The 16,159-nt window shown below is 49.3% G+C and overlaps 1 protein-coding gene across 5 annotated transcripts in view; it reads right to left on the bottom strand.

The window, feature by feature from the left end:
• The window catches only part of CSMD2 (CUB and Sushi multiple domains 2), a 653,904-nt gene that overhangs the window by 266,966 nt on the left and 370,779 nt on the right, over positions 1-16,159 (bottom strand). For all 5 annotated transcript variants that reach the window (XM_029572110.1, XM_029572106.1, XM_029572107.1 and 2 more), the window contains exon 6: positions 7,206-7,318. In XM_029572110.1, the coding sequence (XP_029427970.1) occupies positions 7,206-7,318 (113 nt within the window). The remainder of the gene's footprint in view (positions 1-7,205; positions 7,319-16,159) is intronic.

Genomic DNA, 16,159 nt, shown 5'->3' with positions numbered 1-16,159 from the left:
GAGGTGACAGGCTCTCTATCCCTGCTCCCATCCCCTGATCCCCCCAGTCCTAGAGGTGACAGGCTCTGTATCCCTGCTCCCATCCCCTGATCCCTCCAGTCCTAGAGGTGACAGGCTCTGTATCCCTGCACCCATCCCCTGATCCCTCCAGTCCTAGAGGTGACAGGCTCTGTATCCCTGCTCCCATCCCCAATCTTGCCGGTCCTAGAGGTGACAGGCTCTGTATCCCTGCACCCATCCCCTGATCCCTCCAGTCCTAGAGGTGACAGGCTCTGTATCCCTGCGCGCATCCCCTGCTCCCTCCAGTCCTAGAGGTGACAGGCTCTGTATCCCTGCACCCATCCCCTGATCCCTCCAGTCCTAGAGGTGACAGGCTATGTATCCCTGCTCTCGTCCCCTGATCCCTCCAGTCCTAGAGGTGACAGGCTCTGTATCCCTGCACCCATCCCCTGATCCCTCCAGCCCTAGAGGTGACAGGCTCTGTATCCCTGTACCCATCCCCTGATCCCTCCAGCCCTAGAGGTGACAGGCTCTGTATCCCTGCTCCCATCCCCTGATCCCTCCAGCCCTAGAGGTGACAGGCTCTGTATCCCTGCACCCATCCCCTGATCCCTCCAGTCCTAGAGGTGACAGGCCCTGTATCCCTGCTCCCATCCCCTGATCCCTCCAGTCCTAGAGGTGACAGGCTCTGTATCCCTGCTCCCGTCCCCTGATCCCTCCAGCCCTAGAGGTGACAGGCTCTGTATCCCTGCTCCCGTCCCCTGATCCCTCCAGCCCTAGAGGTGACAGGCTCTGTATCCCTGCTCCCATCCCCTGAGCCCTCCAGTCCTAGAGGTGACAGGCTCTGTATCCCTGCTCCCATCCCCTGATCCCTCCAGTCCTAGAGGTGACAGGCTCTGGGACCCTGCACCCATCCCCTGATCCCTCCAGTCCTAGAGGTGACAGGCTCTGTATCCCTGCACCCATCCCCTGATCCCTCCAGTCCTAGAGGTGACAGGCTCTGTATCCCTGCACCCATCCCCTGATCCCTCCAGTCCTAGAGGTGACAGGCCCTGTATCCCTGCTCCCATCCCCTGATCCCTCCAGTCCTAGAGGTGACAGGCTCTGTATCCCTGCTCCCACCCTGATCCCTCCAGTCCTAGAGGTGACAGGCTCTGTATCCCTGCACCCATCCCCTGATCCCTCCAGTCCTAGAGGTGACAGGCCCTGTATCCCTGCTCCCATCCCCTGATCCCTCCAGTCCTAGAGGTGACAGGCTCTGTATCCCTGCACCCATCCCCTGATCCCTCCAGTCCTAGAGGTGACAGGCCCTGTATCCCTGCTCCCATCCCCTGATCCCTCCAGTCCTAGAGGTGACAGGCTCTGTATCCCTGCTCCCATCCCTTGATCACTCCAGTCCTAGAGGTGACAGGCTCTGTATCCCTGCACCCATCCCCTGATCCCTCCAGTCCTAGAGGTGACAGGCCCTGTATCCCTGCTCCCATCCCCTGATCCCTCCAGTCCTAGAGGTGACAGGCTCTGTATCCCTGCTCCCACCCTGATCCCTCCAGTCCTAGAGGTGACAGGCTCTGTATCCCTGCTCCCATCCCCAATCTCGCCGGTCCTAGAGGTGAGAGGCCCTGTATCCCTGCTCCCATCCCCAATCTCGCCGGTCCTAGAGGTGACAGGCTCTGTTTCCTATGCCTGACCCCTGAGTATTCTTGTTCTATAGGTCACAAACTCTGTAACTTGCTGCCCCATCACTTGACCTCCCCAGGCACCCTTCCTTTTGCCCATCTCCTGTCACCTTCAGTTATAGAGGGTCTGGGCTCCGCATCCCTAAGCTTGCACTCCAGACACAGTGGTATTTAATAAACTGAATGCTAACACTGCATTTGTTTTATTGTGGCTTCCTGCAAGCTGGTGGTGTTCAGGCTCACATAGGGCCCCATAGCAGGATAAAATGCTCCCTACTGGCTCTTATGTTTAACAGTCTAATGTGTCAAGTGTCTTATACTACAAGCACAGCACCTTGCGATTGTACAAGAAAAAAGAAAAGTCTTTCTTTATTCTCTGAGCTGCGTGGCGTGTCCCCTCCAGCAACACCATAGTATGCTACATCCTCTTACATTACAGTTTCAGTTTTAACTTCATGATTCAAAAAATGGCTTATTATGTTGTGCTAAATTCTTCTATGTGCGGCACTAGGAACAGAGACTATTTACTTCATCAGATGGAATTACGAGCTTCCTCTTTTCGTTTTTGTGGATTTGATTTTTGCCGGGATAGATTACTGCAGTTCCCTATTGCTTGGCGTTCTTACATATATACTGGACGCTCCCTGAGGCCAGGCTACTTCCTGGTGAAAGAAATTATGAGCGTGTGACTCCTGTCCTTGCCGCAGGTCACCGGCTTCCTATAGGACGCAGAGTCAAGTACAAGCTGTTAGCCCTAACACATACATTGATAAATGCTATCAATACCCCTCAGGTGGCAGCGATGCGCATTTAATCTCCTTCCAGAAGACTGCGATCACAAAATAAGGGCCCAGAGTGGCGAGGTGAGAGACAGAGCCCTCTCAGTCACTGGCCTCGTGGGCCACCTTGCCAGAACACAGGGCGATAGAAAGATCGTTTAAAAAGCTGTACAGGCCCGGCTGTATGCTGAGGGATTTACAGTAAAGAAATGTTACTTTTGTACATTATGATGTTTCTTTTCTTCTCTGGTGCTTTCAGATTTTTTTCATGTAGACACGATTACGCTGATGTGTATGGCAGTTCTGTAATGAGTAGCGGTATATATAAGAGGTTTTTTAAATAAACAAACAAATGGCATGGCTCTTAGAGGCATTTAAGAGCGGAGAAGTTTGACACCAGAATCCGTGTGACCTAGCAGCCAGATGTTCAGGTAACAGCTGGGTCAATGCTGTTGGCCGTTTGGATTTTTGTGGCCCGTTGTGATGGGACATGGGAGAGAAGGGCAGCGTGGAGTAGAAGGGAAGTGAGCTTACAGCTGGCCATGCTATATGGTTGGAGGCTGGGACATATCCTTGGCATGGTGGATAGGGTGCACTAGATGGCTCAGTTGGTCTTTTTCTACCATCGTCTACAAAGTTACTATCTTGCTCCTGGTGCAGCTCTGCAGCTCCTCGGGTTGGACATTCACTCCAGCAACATTAGAGACCCATCAGACTGGCAGGGCGGTATGAAAGCACAATCCTGAATGCATGAATCCCACCTACATAACATACAGCAGAGGGACTAAGTCTGGAAGGGGAAAAAGAGGATGAGAAGGGAAGAGTTTAGGATAACGTGAGAGAAGGTGGGGAGTGGGAGTGGTGGTGAGAGGATGTGTGGTGTGGAGTGGCTGAGGAAGGGGATGGTGGCAGAAGGGTTGGGCTGGACTGGAGGCAAGAGAGTATGGTAAGGACAAGCTGTGGAGGAAGGGGAAAGAGACGAGTGCTGAAGAAACAGAAGTGGACATGCTGGGAGTGAGGAGAGAGACCAATGGGACTTTCAGTGCTTCCTTAGCAGATTTCAATGTATTAGCAAAGATGACACCTGGATCCTTTCCTGAGTGGTGACTCCCAATGTGGAACCTTAGTCCTGGGGGAATTCTGCACCACTGCCGAGCACAGAACTGGCAGAGGAGATCCCGGCATGCCGTGAACAGAGCGTGCGAAGATGAAGGCCCTGTGTGCCGCTGGATGTGCTCTGCTCGCTGCGAAGATGAAGGACCCCAATGTACCATGAATGGAGTGTGCTCTGCTTGCAGCGAAGATGAAGACCCCAATGAGAGTGAATGTGTGTGTGAGAGAGGAGAGGGAGAGGTGTGTGAGAAAGGGGAGGAGGTGTGAGAGAGGAGAAGGAAGGGGAAGGGGTATGGAGGAGGGGAGGGGGTGTGAGAGAGGAGAGGGGAGGGGAGCAGGTGTGAGAGAGGAGAGGGGAGGGGAGCAGTGTGAGAGAGGGGAGGGTGAGAGAGGGGAGGGTGAGAGAGCAGGGGGTGAGCAGGAGGGTGTGAGAGAGAGAGCATGGGAGGTGAGAGTGCAGGGAGGTGGGGATGTTGAGTGTGGGTGCCAGAGAGAGGGATCCTATATGAGGTGATTGTGAGGGAGTGTGTATGTGTGTGAGAGATTGGGAGCTGGTGTGTATGAAAAAGGGATTGTGTGTATGTGAGGGTGCTAGCCTGTGTGACGGGATTGTGTATGTGTGAGACAGAGCCTGCGTGAAGGGCTGCGTGAGAGAGAGACATAGGTAGCCTGTGTGAGAGAGAAAGGGAGCTTGTGTGGGTGCGTGTGCAAGAGAGAGGAGCCCTGTATGAGGGGGTGTGTGTGTGCGAGAGAGTGAGGGAGCCTGTATGAGGGGGTGTGTGTGTGCGAGAGAGTGAGGGAGCCTGTATGAGGGTGTGTGTGTGTGTGCAAGAGAGTGAGGGAGCCTGTATGAGGGTGTGTGTGTGTGCGAGAGAGTGAGGGAGCCTGTATGAGGGTGTGTGTGTGTGCGAGAGTGTGAGGGAACCTGTATGAGAGTGTGTGTGTGTGTGCGAGACACTGAGGGAGCCTGTATGAGGGGATGTGTGTGTGCGAGAGAGTGAGGGAGCCTGTATGAGGGTGTGTGTGTGTGTGCGAGAGAGTGAGGGAGCCTGTATGAGGGGATGTGTGTGTGCGAGAGAGTGAGGGAGCCTGTATGAGGGTGTGTGTGTGTGCGAGAGAGTGAGGGAGCCTGTATGAGGGTGTGTGTGTGTGCGAGAGAGTGAGGGAGCCTGTATGAGGGGGTGTGTGTGTGCGAGAGAGTGAGGGAGCCTGTATGAGGGGGTGTGTGTGTGTGCGAGAGAGTGAGGGAGCCTGTATGAGGGTGTGTGTGTGTGTGCAAGAGAGTGAGGGAGCCTGTATGAGGGTGTGTGTGTGTGCGAGACACTGAGGGAGCCTGTATGAGGGGATGTGTGTGTGCGAGAGAGTGAGGGAGCCTGTATGAGGGTGTGTGTGTGTGCGAGAGAGTGAGGGAGCCTGTATGAGAGTGTGTGTGTGTGCGAGACACTGAGGGAGCCTGTATGAGGGGATGTGTGTGTGCGAGAGAGTGAGGGAGCCTGTATGAGGGTGTGTGTGTGTGTGCGAGAGAGTGAGGGAGCCTGTATGAGGGGATGTGTGTGTGCGAGAGAGTGAGGGAGCCTGTATGAGAGTGTGTGTGTGTGCGAGACACTGAGGGAGCCTGTATGAGGGGATGTGTGTGTGCGAGAGAGTGAGGGAGCCTGTATGAGAGTGTGTGTGTGTGCGAGACACTGAGGGAGCCTGTATGAGGGGATGTGTGTGTGCGAGAGAGTGAGGGAGCCTGTATGAGGGTGTGTGTGTGTGTGCGAGAGAGTGAGGGAGCCTGTATGAGGGTGTGTGTATGTGTGCTAGAGAACGGGAGCCTGTGTGAGGGGCAGTACTGAGAATGGGGTCAAACTCTAGGACTGGCAATAGAGTGGAAGGGGTTGAGCCTAGAGGTGGAGGGGAGAGATACTGGCAGTTGGAGGAGTTGGGGCCTGAGAGGGCAAAGTGGCCAGGGGAGTAGGGAGAGCGAGTGGAAGGGACACTTTTACAGTGAATTTCTAGAGAAATTCTGCTCAAAATATTTAAAATTCTGCTTCTTTAAGTAATACCTTTTTTCCGTATTAATTTAGAATGTAATTACTTAAGGACGGTCATGTAATTTGTGCTATTTTGACAGATATTAAGTCTGCAGAACTTTCCGTTGTTGTGTGCAGAGTAAACCTCGCATTGTGAGGCTATAATTTGGGTTGCTCTTCCCTAAGGGCACCACTTTGCATTTGCCCACATTAAATGTCATTTGCAGGCCCAGTTTGGCAGTTCTTAGTTCTCCTTTTGGACCCATGTCCAGCCTGGCCCGCCGAGCTTTCTCAGCTTGCAGAGGGGGCAGGTGGGGGTTATTTGTGTTGAATTTGTAGACTTTTGCCTGCTCTGCTCCTGGTTTAACTCTCAGCTGAGCTGGACGTTTACAGGTGCCCAAGGCCACGCGTATTCCCCCGCTACGGGGGTGTGGTCTGGGGGGGAGGGGGGCACGAGGGTTCCTGGATTTCACGTGCGCGCCCCGGGATCTCCGACGTGGGACTTTACTTCTCCTACGGGTGGCGGGTAAATCCTAAAACAAATAAAATTATAGAGGGGAGGGCTGGGGTAACAGGGTAAAAGGGAGGCTGTTTAACGAGGGGGTGAGGAGGTCCTACCCCTTACCTGGGCGAACTGGGAACAAACTGGGGAAATGGCCAATTGCGCTGGTGCGCGTCCCTTATAAAATTCCCCTACTTAGGCGCTAGAAGCGGCGTTTGCGTGCGCATGTGTGTGCCCATTATAAACACGTGTGCCCACATATGTGCGTTCAGCCTGTTTTACAACACGCGCGCATGTTGTAAGACGTCTGCGTCCTTCTGCGTGAGCCGGCATTACATGAATGCCTGTGCACTGCCTTTAAAATTCACCGTTTATTCGTTATCATTATAAACACGTGAGCACACGTATGTGCGTTCAGCCTGTTTTACAACACGCGTGCATGTTGTAAGACGTCTGCGTCCTTCTGCGTGAGCCGGCATTACATGAATGCCTGTGCACTGCCTTTACAATTCACCTTTTATTCGTTATCGCATCTTCATTTGAAAGGCTCTGCCGTATCCGCATCATCATTATTTTATTCTGCGACTCTGAATTATTGTAACAAGCGCAACTCTCTCATACTGCAGTATCTCATTCACAGAAGCATCACTGAACAATCAGATGAATGCATTCCTTACAGGTAACTGCACCCAGATTCCTGTCTCAACCCTTGGGTGCTTAAAGCAGTGAAATATGTTATCTGCATTCACGGAGCACTTTTTATCCAAGGCACATAAACAAAAGGAACTTGTGGCCTCCTCTGGAGGGAGGCACACGCCAGCTTCTTTGTGTCATAACCTCTGAAGGGAAAACCTTACTCTTACCCTCCCGTTAGACATCAAGGGAATGGCTTAGCCAAGAGTAGATGCAATGCAAAGCAGGATCCTGCCCAGCCCAGTGCAGAGCACAAACCCTCCCTCGGTCACAGCCAACTCCATGCAGAGTCAGCGGAGTTTAATAGCGGGGGAGAGCAGTGCATAAAACCTCTCAGCCCCTGAAACGGAGAGACATCTCCTCCTTACCAAGGAGCTGCGTTCCCCTCGGTGCATGGACGCATCCGCCATGTTTCATCGGTAATTACCTTGGTACTGGGCGCTGAAGCCTTTCTGCCTGTGATTGCCGTCTGATGTAAAGTGCAGGCGAAGCCAGTTTTTACTGCTAATTACAGGAGGTGGCAAATTCGTTCCGGTAAACCTACAAAGAAAGATGTCCGTGGTCATTCAGGGTAAAACAGACCGAGTTATTCTGCAAGAACATGAGGAGGCAGCAAGGCGGGAATGTGGGGAGTCGGATCTGCTGCTTCCCCGCAATCTGCTGGCATGTGCACTGCAACCAGTGCAATCTGCTGGCATGTGCACTGCAACCACTGCACGGCATACAGTGAGGGAATCGCTCTCTGTGACGAGATGAAAGCAAATTCAAAGTATATATATATATGTACATAAACACATGTTACAAGAAAATGGGCAGAGAGAGAGAGAGAGATACACAAAAAAACATCTGTGACAAGCAGCGATTCCCCTGCCATCAACTGTGACTCCCCTGAGACAGAGGTCAGTCAGGTGCAACGGAGCCGACCCTGGAGAATCTTTTAAGCAAGGAAGGTGATTTTGAATAAGAAAACTCTGTCACTCTGGAAAAACCAGTGGAGCTCTCCAACGGCTAGGACAATGTGACCTCAATTCTGAGCCCACTTCAGATAAGAGGGCAGGGAGCGCGATGGCTGAAGAGTCTGACCACAGGTTTCACTCTGGCTGGCTGCTCATCTACCCAGGAGGATGCAGCACAAAGGAAGCCAATGACAAAACCTGAGATCGCCTACAGGTGCACCGCCGGCCTGGGTCACTCAGATTCCTGTTTGACATGTGAGGCTAAGGCAATGCTTTTTCTTTGACTGTGGGAGGCTGAGGACTTACAGAGGTTCCGGGGTAATGTGGTTCATGAACTAGGGGTAATTACTGGGAAGTCTGCTTCTTTCTCAGCAAGTGTCTGCTCATTATTCTGTTTATCAGACCATTTGCTGATTCTTAATAGCCAAAGTCTTTCTAGTCACCAAAAATTGTATCTTGGTTTGCTGGCTGGAAGACTCTTTCGTGGATTTGTTGTTTTACAGGAATTCTACGACTGAGCTATTACAAAATCAGCTAAAGCTTATGCAGCTTTTAGCCATTCGTTAAACACTGTCTGCAGACATACACACTCCACTCACCTCCCTACACCACTTACACATCCACCACTCGGAGCCACAACGCATACGCACCTTTCCCACGCAGCTGAGGCGGGGCAGGGAGAACGTGGAGCAGGCCCCCCCACCCTGTACCACCTACACCAGGACATGCATACATGCACCGCACCCCCGCCCTTCCCCACTGACCACTCCCCCCATACACACAGACACCCTCCGCCATTCCTCCACCCCTAACGGAGACACTGATAATGCACACGTCCAGCCCACGGATCATAAAACTGGCCTCCCCACGGTGCCATGCTATTAACACTCTCTCTTTTTTGGGGGCTTCCTTTAATATCCACTCACACTCAGTCAAGGGAGAAAAAAAGGAGGGGGTAGGGTGAGGAATTCTATACCTGTCCCTCTGCCCTTCCTTTCATTAGAGTCGCTTGCCCTACCCTGTCTGCATTTGCCACCTAGCCATGTATATGGAGGTCTAAGGTAGAGGTCACACTGGCAGGACTGGCGAGCAGCCCCATATATATATATATATATATATATATATATATATATATATATATATATGGGGCTGCTCGCCCCCCTCTCTCTTTAAAGATATATATATATATATCTTTAAAGAGAGAGAGAAAGAGAGCACTCAAAATAACAAAAAAAAAATAGACGTTAAAATCCATTCATGTTATAAATAAGTTTTAACATAAAGCAACAAGATACTTTGCTTATAGATCTCAAACACTGCAAACAGGTTTAGCTTACTCCTCTGTGCTCTGAAAAGCCACTGTAAATATTCCATATCTCTTAGCTATAAAAAACAGAATTATCAGGCTGCTGCATGGAAGGTAAGTTACTAAGACACTCAAATCATGTCTCTGCTGTTCAGGTGTCACTCCATGCAGAGGTCTCTTGCAGCTATAATACCAGTGAATGTCTCTGCTGTTCAGGTGTCACTCCATGCAGAGGTCTCTTGCAGCTGTAACACCAGTGAATGTCTCTGCTGTTCAGGTGTCACTCCATGCAGAGGTCTCTTGCAGCTGTAATACCAGTGAATGTCTCTGCTGTTCAGGTGTCACTCCATGCAGAGGTCTCTTGCAGCTATAATACCAGTGAATGTCTCTGCTGTTCAGGTGTCACTCCATGCAGAGGTCTCTTGCAGCTGTAATACCAGTGAATGTCTCTGCTGTGCAGGTGTCACTCCATGCAGAGGTCTCTTGCAGCTGTAACACCAGTGAATGTCTCTGCTGTTCAGGTGTCACTCCTTGCAGAGGTCTCTTGCAGCTGTAACACCAGTGAATGTCTCTGCTGTTCAGGTGTCACTCCATGCAGAGGTCTCTTGCAGCTGTAATACCAGTGAATGTCTCTGCTGTGCAGGTGTCACTCCATGCAGAGGTCTCTTGCAGCTGTAATACCAGTGAATGTCTCTGCTGTTCAGGTATCACTCCATGCAGAGGTCTCTTGCAGCTGTAACACCAGTGAATGTCTCTGCTGTTCAGGTGTCACTCCTTGCAGAGGTCCCTTGCAGCTGTAATACCAGTGAATGGCCTTTCTTTAGCCATTGATCTGGATACAGAAAGATGAGGAATAAATAATACAGCAGTAGTCTGACATCCTAGTTAATTTTGCCATCCGATCTAAAATTGATGTTTGGGATAAAACAGCAAGGTCTTGATTCACCGACACAGAATGGGAGAAAAGCCTTGAGTGAATCCGGCCCCAGGACAAGCTGTAGTGACCAATGGCACTCCCACTACAGGTGACACCTCACAGACATCATTATGGTAACTCTAGATGTTTGGCACATTATGGTACATTAAGTCACCAATACTCCCCCATCACGGAACAGTGAAAATCTTCCCGGACCGCTCAAAGGATCATTATCAATCACAAGACTAATCCCCTCCAACAAAGCAGCCAACCCCTACCAAAATATTCTTTTAATGATCAAACATCTTGGAAGCAACAGTAAAATTCAGCAAGAGGAGGCCTAGGATAGGATACAATCCATTAACAAGATAGTGAAAAGCAAAAAACCTCAAACTCTCAGGTCAGGGATTACCAGCGGGGACAAACCTGGTCGCTTCATTATTTACATTGGTCAGCCTGGACACCCAGTTTGCAGTCTTTTAAATTATATTTTGTATTGAAACTTGTGCCCCATTCTTGTCTCTACTGTTCCAGACCTAGAAACCAGTCGTGACAAATTAACTACGCCAAAGCACGTGAACAGTTAATAATTACAGCACTATATCCAATTACACACTGAAGTTAATTATCAAAATAACTGAAGCCCTGTACATACACACACCACTGTTTGCATCTGCAGTTTGTTTACACAAATATGACATTACAATTCAATTAATTTTTGCTTGTGACAGAGTTTATATTAGCTATTACAAAATCCAATTACTTTCGTAAAGCTTGCTTAAGCCATTTCAATATAGGCCAAGTCCTTTGTTTAAAAATCACTGATGTCCAAAAAACACCTTTCCACACTGTATGATCACGCACATGAATTCTTTTCCCTTTTATAATCACTCTCCCCCATATAAACATAATAATAATAATGATAATGATAATAGAAAACTCCTTTCAAATTCAGCTTTTCTGTTGGGGCAGAAGCTGGACGTAATTCTTCTTTTGGCCCTGAAATGCAGTTTTTACAGCAGATGGGAGACAAACTCCAAGACTTGAAACTCCTCTGCTATTTACTCACTGTTCAGTTGTTAGGAAAGCCTTCAACCTGTCCATAGTTTACCTCTTCCTTGTGTGGGAATATAATTTTAGACAGCTAGCTAGTTCTCCGGAAGACTTTGTACCGCGAATAGACAGCTATGGATCAGAACAGGCTCCAATGATTGATAAGTATGAATCAATATATTGCATATAATTTAAGTACAAAGACTGCATAAAGGCATGACACTATCACCATTTGCTCCCTGCATTCCTGAGACATTCTGGCAACAATGAGCTGATAGAGCTGAGGTGGCCCCAAGGAACATCTGGTATCTCTGGGGACATAAAAAACTAAGGGGGTCATTTTCTATCGGTATTGCATGCATAAAGTCCCTTTTCGCGTGTGATAGCTTGATAGGGGCAGAGTCGGGACCGGAAGAGGAGGAGTCGGGGCGGCATCAGGGCAGACGCGGTGGTAAAATCGCTGGCGGCAATAAGGAAAGACCCGTTATTGCCGCCAGTAGCATGCCCAATAGCAACACCTTTCATGGGTGCGAAAGCTGGCAGCGATAACATCACGGTGGTGCAATCGCTGCCAGATTTCACAGGCCCGCCCCCCGCTTCACCCTCCCTGCCCCCCGTTTCCGCGGGATTCAATAATCTTTGCAACGATAGAAAATCCAGGCCTAAGACATTTGGTATTTATCATCACCTAGGAAGATCTAATGCTAAAGACTAGTACCCATACCAATGAGCTGATAATAAGTTAAACAGTTGGTATCTTTTACCAAATGGGAGATCAAAAGACTGGTATTAAAATGCCTTCCTGGGTAAAATGCAAATTGAAATGCAGAGGGATATATAAAGCATAGCATTTGCTTATTTTAGTTGGATGAGCTGAAAGGAACAGAGAGCGAACAGCTGGTTCTTTTTCAGAGTCCCCGGGCCCGCGAGTCTTCCAGATTTCTAAGAACACTGGCTTATATGAGGAGGACGTATAAGGGAGGAGTTCTTTGTTAATATTCTATCTTTATTTCTGTCTGTCTCCTATTTACCTGTATTGATTTATGTACTGTTTACTCTGATACCGTATTCAATGTTGATATTACTTTGCCGATTTATTATCCTTATATTTACAACATTTAGTAAATTACGTTTTGCTTTACTAGATTGTGTGTAGCGTATTCTATGACATAATATAAAATATACCCCCACACGACCACTGCGCACACTTTGCTTTCCTGGCCTCTCTAAAGGTTTGCAGCATGCAGCTGATGCTGTTACGGTCATTCCTGGTATACATATTGCTTTGGTGGCACTAACATTCATTTTGTGTCAATAATTCAGCGCTTTGTATAACCCAACCCTTTTCTCTCCTCATGCCCTGGAGCATTTGCACCCAAATCACTAAAAAGCTACCACAGTGGAAACCTCCATCTCAAGGGATATTCCACTGGTACTTCTCAAGCAGTTACCTCACCACGAGGCTACATCTTGGAAGCTGAACTTCAGATCCTGTCATCACTTTAACTTTCAAACATAATTGCTCGTGCTTTTTCATTCTGTGCTACTTGTACAATTCTGTGGCATGTAGGAGGCAGATCTGGCTTCCCAAGTCACTGGTTATGTCCCATGGAGATCATGCTCCTCCCTCTAGTAGTAACATGTCCTTCTCTCCAGGTTTCATTACATCTAATTATCTTTACAGTGATTTCCAATGAGAAGACATGTAAGTAAAGCACCGCTGCAAGCAGCCCTAGCAAAGTGGGATGTAGCAATTGTGAAAGCACATGAAACTGTGGCGTAGCCAGAACTGAATTTTTTGGGTGGGCACAAGGTTAACAGGGGTGGGCAGTAGGCATGCAGGTCTGAGACCTACTAGTTGTATTCTTATTAATAAATAATGCCATATACTGCACCCTACAATGGCTTTCTAAGTAGTTTGCAACAGCCATTATGCATTTTGCATGAAATTTTACAACATTTTACCTCAATTATTTCAAGCACTTACCAGCATTAAAAATTCCTTATTAATCTGTAGAAATGTATTTTATAATTATTGTTGTTTGATCTTTGTATTTTTCTAATCATTTGGTCCCAGTCTCTTTTTTCCCCACTTTTCCCTTGTTGGTCATTTCCTAATTCATTTTTAGTGTCTCTCTTCTCATTCTGTTTCTACACACAGACACCCAGGCTCCCATTCTCACCCACATGCACACATTCAAGCTCCCATTCTCACCCACATACATATGGGGCCATTTCATTAGGCACAGCCAAACTCCTACTTCCACTGTCGCAGGGATGGGATCCCGCGACGGCCTTACAGCTCTAGTGTCAGACAGCCCTGGTTAGGTGGGCCTGAGCACAATGTGGGTGGGCCATGGCCCATCCAGGCCCACCCGTAGCTACACCAATGACATGAAATACTTTGCTGTTAATGTGGAGTTATAACAGTCTCAGCAGGACCCATTCTCTTGCTTTGCAGGAGCCATTTCCAGGACAGGACTTAGCTTTGAACAAAAGTGCATCCTTATCCTTAACACTGATAAACACCCATGCAGGTATCAACTTCACCAAATCAATTTTTCTCCGCAGTATCTGCTTATTTCACCCGCAGACTCCCAGAGAGAAATTTCAGAGCACAGCCGTTATGTGTAAGTTTTTAGATATTGATAGTTAATGAAGTGACAAGAGTGACATGGAACCATTGCCTTGTTTCCCTAATTTAAGATAATGCGTTAGGGTCTGCATTTGTTAGGTGAAAAAAAATACATGAAGATTTCCTATGTAGCTGGCCATCTTTCCTTCTGGCTGTTCTCACTTCCCTTTCCTCTTAAGAGCTGGCCATATTAACTTCACAACGGGGAAGGATTACTCCAAATTCCACCCTCAAATTGCTTTTCTCAACAACACACAAAGAGTATTTAAGCAATTAAACTGATTTTTTAAAATCAATTCCAGTTAAATGGGGCTCTGTTAATTGAATCTTGCTAGGAAAAACCCCTATTCTATTAATTAACCTAATTACTAATAGAGTCATGTTATTAACTGTAGGGTATGTACAGAATTGGATTGAGCATGTGAAATAAGCAGAGTGGCCATTGCTTGCTGCATCTGCTTTAAGCTGAGGTCATTCTGCTGTTTGAGTCCGTTGAACGTGCAGTGGTGGGGTTTGCGGTGGGGATAACCTTCCTGCTGTTTTATTGCCTTCAGTGGCACTGCATGAACAGAAAAGGCCTGCAAGCTGAATGCAGAAGGACTGCCTAACCAGAATCACTGCTTTACTTGGCGGACATGGAGACATGCTACAGACAGAGGAGCGCTGACCCATTTCCCCTCCTCACTCACAACGGAATGAAAGTATCTCTCCAGCAGCCACTTAAAGACATATTTCTGATTTAAACGTACGGGAGAGGGACATAGGGAGTGAGCTGATCAGAGTTAAAGGTTTAAAGTCATCATCAAATAGCTTCAATGGTCAATTCTCAGCAAACATATCTAATTTTTAGACTATTTATATGTAAGGAAGTCACCAAAGCGCCCCTTACTATCAGGCCGATGCAATACTGTGCGCTGGCTGCAGTGCACGGCTCAACTCGCTATTAGATGCAAAACGGGGATTAGCGCTTCCAAGCCTGCAGGTAGGTAATAGCCCTCATCACATGCAAATTCATGCAGATGAGGCCATTAGCAATTTCCCCCCATGCAAAAAAAACCAAAACAAAATGCGCGCCCGACCCTCACATTTTTACCCTTAAAAATTAACGCCTGCCCCGGAGCGGACGTTCATTCTTCAGGAGCCCAAAAAGATTACAGAAAGCAGAAAATGTGCTTTTCTTTAGTTCCTCTGAGTTAATCGTGGTGATATTAAGTTGGAGGAACCGACAAAGGAAAAACTTAAAACAAAACAAAAAGAAAGTGCCGTGCTCAGGTTAGGAAACGGGCGTCCGTCCTCCTAACCCGCTGACAGGCGCCCGATCCCGAGGAGGCACTCGGGGCACACAACGTCCCTTAGCGCCCAGCCCATTTAAATATAACCTGGGGCGCCCCAGAGAGGTGCTGAGAGCTCGTTTCCCCGCGCAGACAGAGGAGTGTGCAGGGCTCCGTGATGCGCCCCTACGGGAGGTGTCTTCAGGAACGGCCTCTCTTTCATCCACTCTTACATAACCTGGGGCGCCCCGGAGAGGTGCTGAGAGCTCGTTTCCCCGCGCAGACAGAGGAGTGTGCAGGGCTCCGTGATGCGCCCCTACGGGAGGTGTCTTCAGGAACGGCCTCTCTTTCATCCACTCTTATATAACCTGGGGCGCCCTGGAGAGGTGCTGAGAGCTCGTTTCCCCGCGCAGACAGAGGAGTGTGCAGGGCTCCGTGATGCGCCCCTACGGGAGGTGTCTTCAGGAACGGCCTCTCTTTCATCCACTCTTATATAACCTGGGGCGCCCTGGAGAGGTGCTGAGAGCTCGTTTCCCCGCGCAGACAGAGGAGTGTGCAGGGCTCCGTGATGCGCCCCTACGGGAGGTGTCTTCAGGAACGGCCTCTCTTTCATCCACTCTTATATAACCTGGGGCGCCCCGGAGAGGTGCTGAGAGCTCGTTTCCCCGCGCAGACAGAGGAGTGTGCAGGGCTCCGTGATGCGCCCCTACGGGAGGTGTCTTCAGGAACGGCCTCTCTTTCATCCACTCTTACATAACCTGGGGCGCCCCGGAGAGGTGCTGAGAGCTCGTTTCCCCGCGCAGACAGAGGAGTGTGCAGGGCTCCGTGATGCGCCCCTACGGGAGGTGTCTTCAGGAACGGCCTCTCTTTCATCCACTCTTACATAACCTGGGGCGCCCCGGAGAGGTGCTGAGAGCTCGTTTCCCCGCGCAGACAGAGGAGTGTGCAGGGCTCCGTGATGCGCCCCTACGGGAGGTGTCTTCAGGAACGGCCTCTCTTTCATCCACTCTTATATAACCTGGGGCGCCCTGGAGAGGTGCTGAGAGCTCGTTTCCCCGCGCAGACAGAGGAGTGTGCAGGGCTCCGTGATGCGCCCCTACGGGAGGTGTCTTCAGGAACGGCCTCTCTTTCATCCACTCTTACAGCCCCAGAAGCTGACAGAGGCTCCGCCAGGAGGGAGATTTCTTGGAGTCCCAGAAGGATCCTTAGCTTGAAAAAACCAGCAAAGGTGGGGAACATTAGCC

The sequence above is a fragment of the Rhinatrema bivittatum genome, chromosome 11 (assembly GCF_901001135.1).
Source record: "Rhinatrema bivittatum chromosome 11, aRhiBiv1.1, whole genome shotgun sequence".
Lineage (NCBI taxonomy): Eukaryota > Metazoa > Chordata > Amphibia > Gymnophiona > Rhinatrematidae > Rhinatrema > Rhinatrema bivittatum.
The sequence above is the reverse complement of the archived record's forward strand: the minus strand, read 5'-3'. Positions and strand labels throughout refer to the sequence as shown.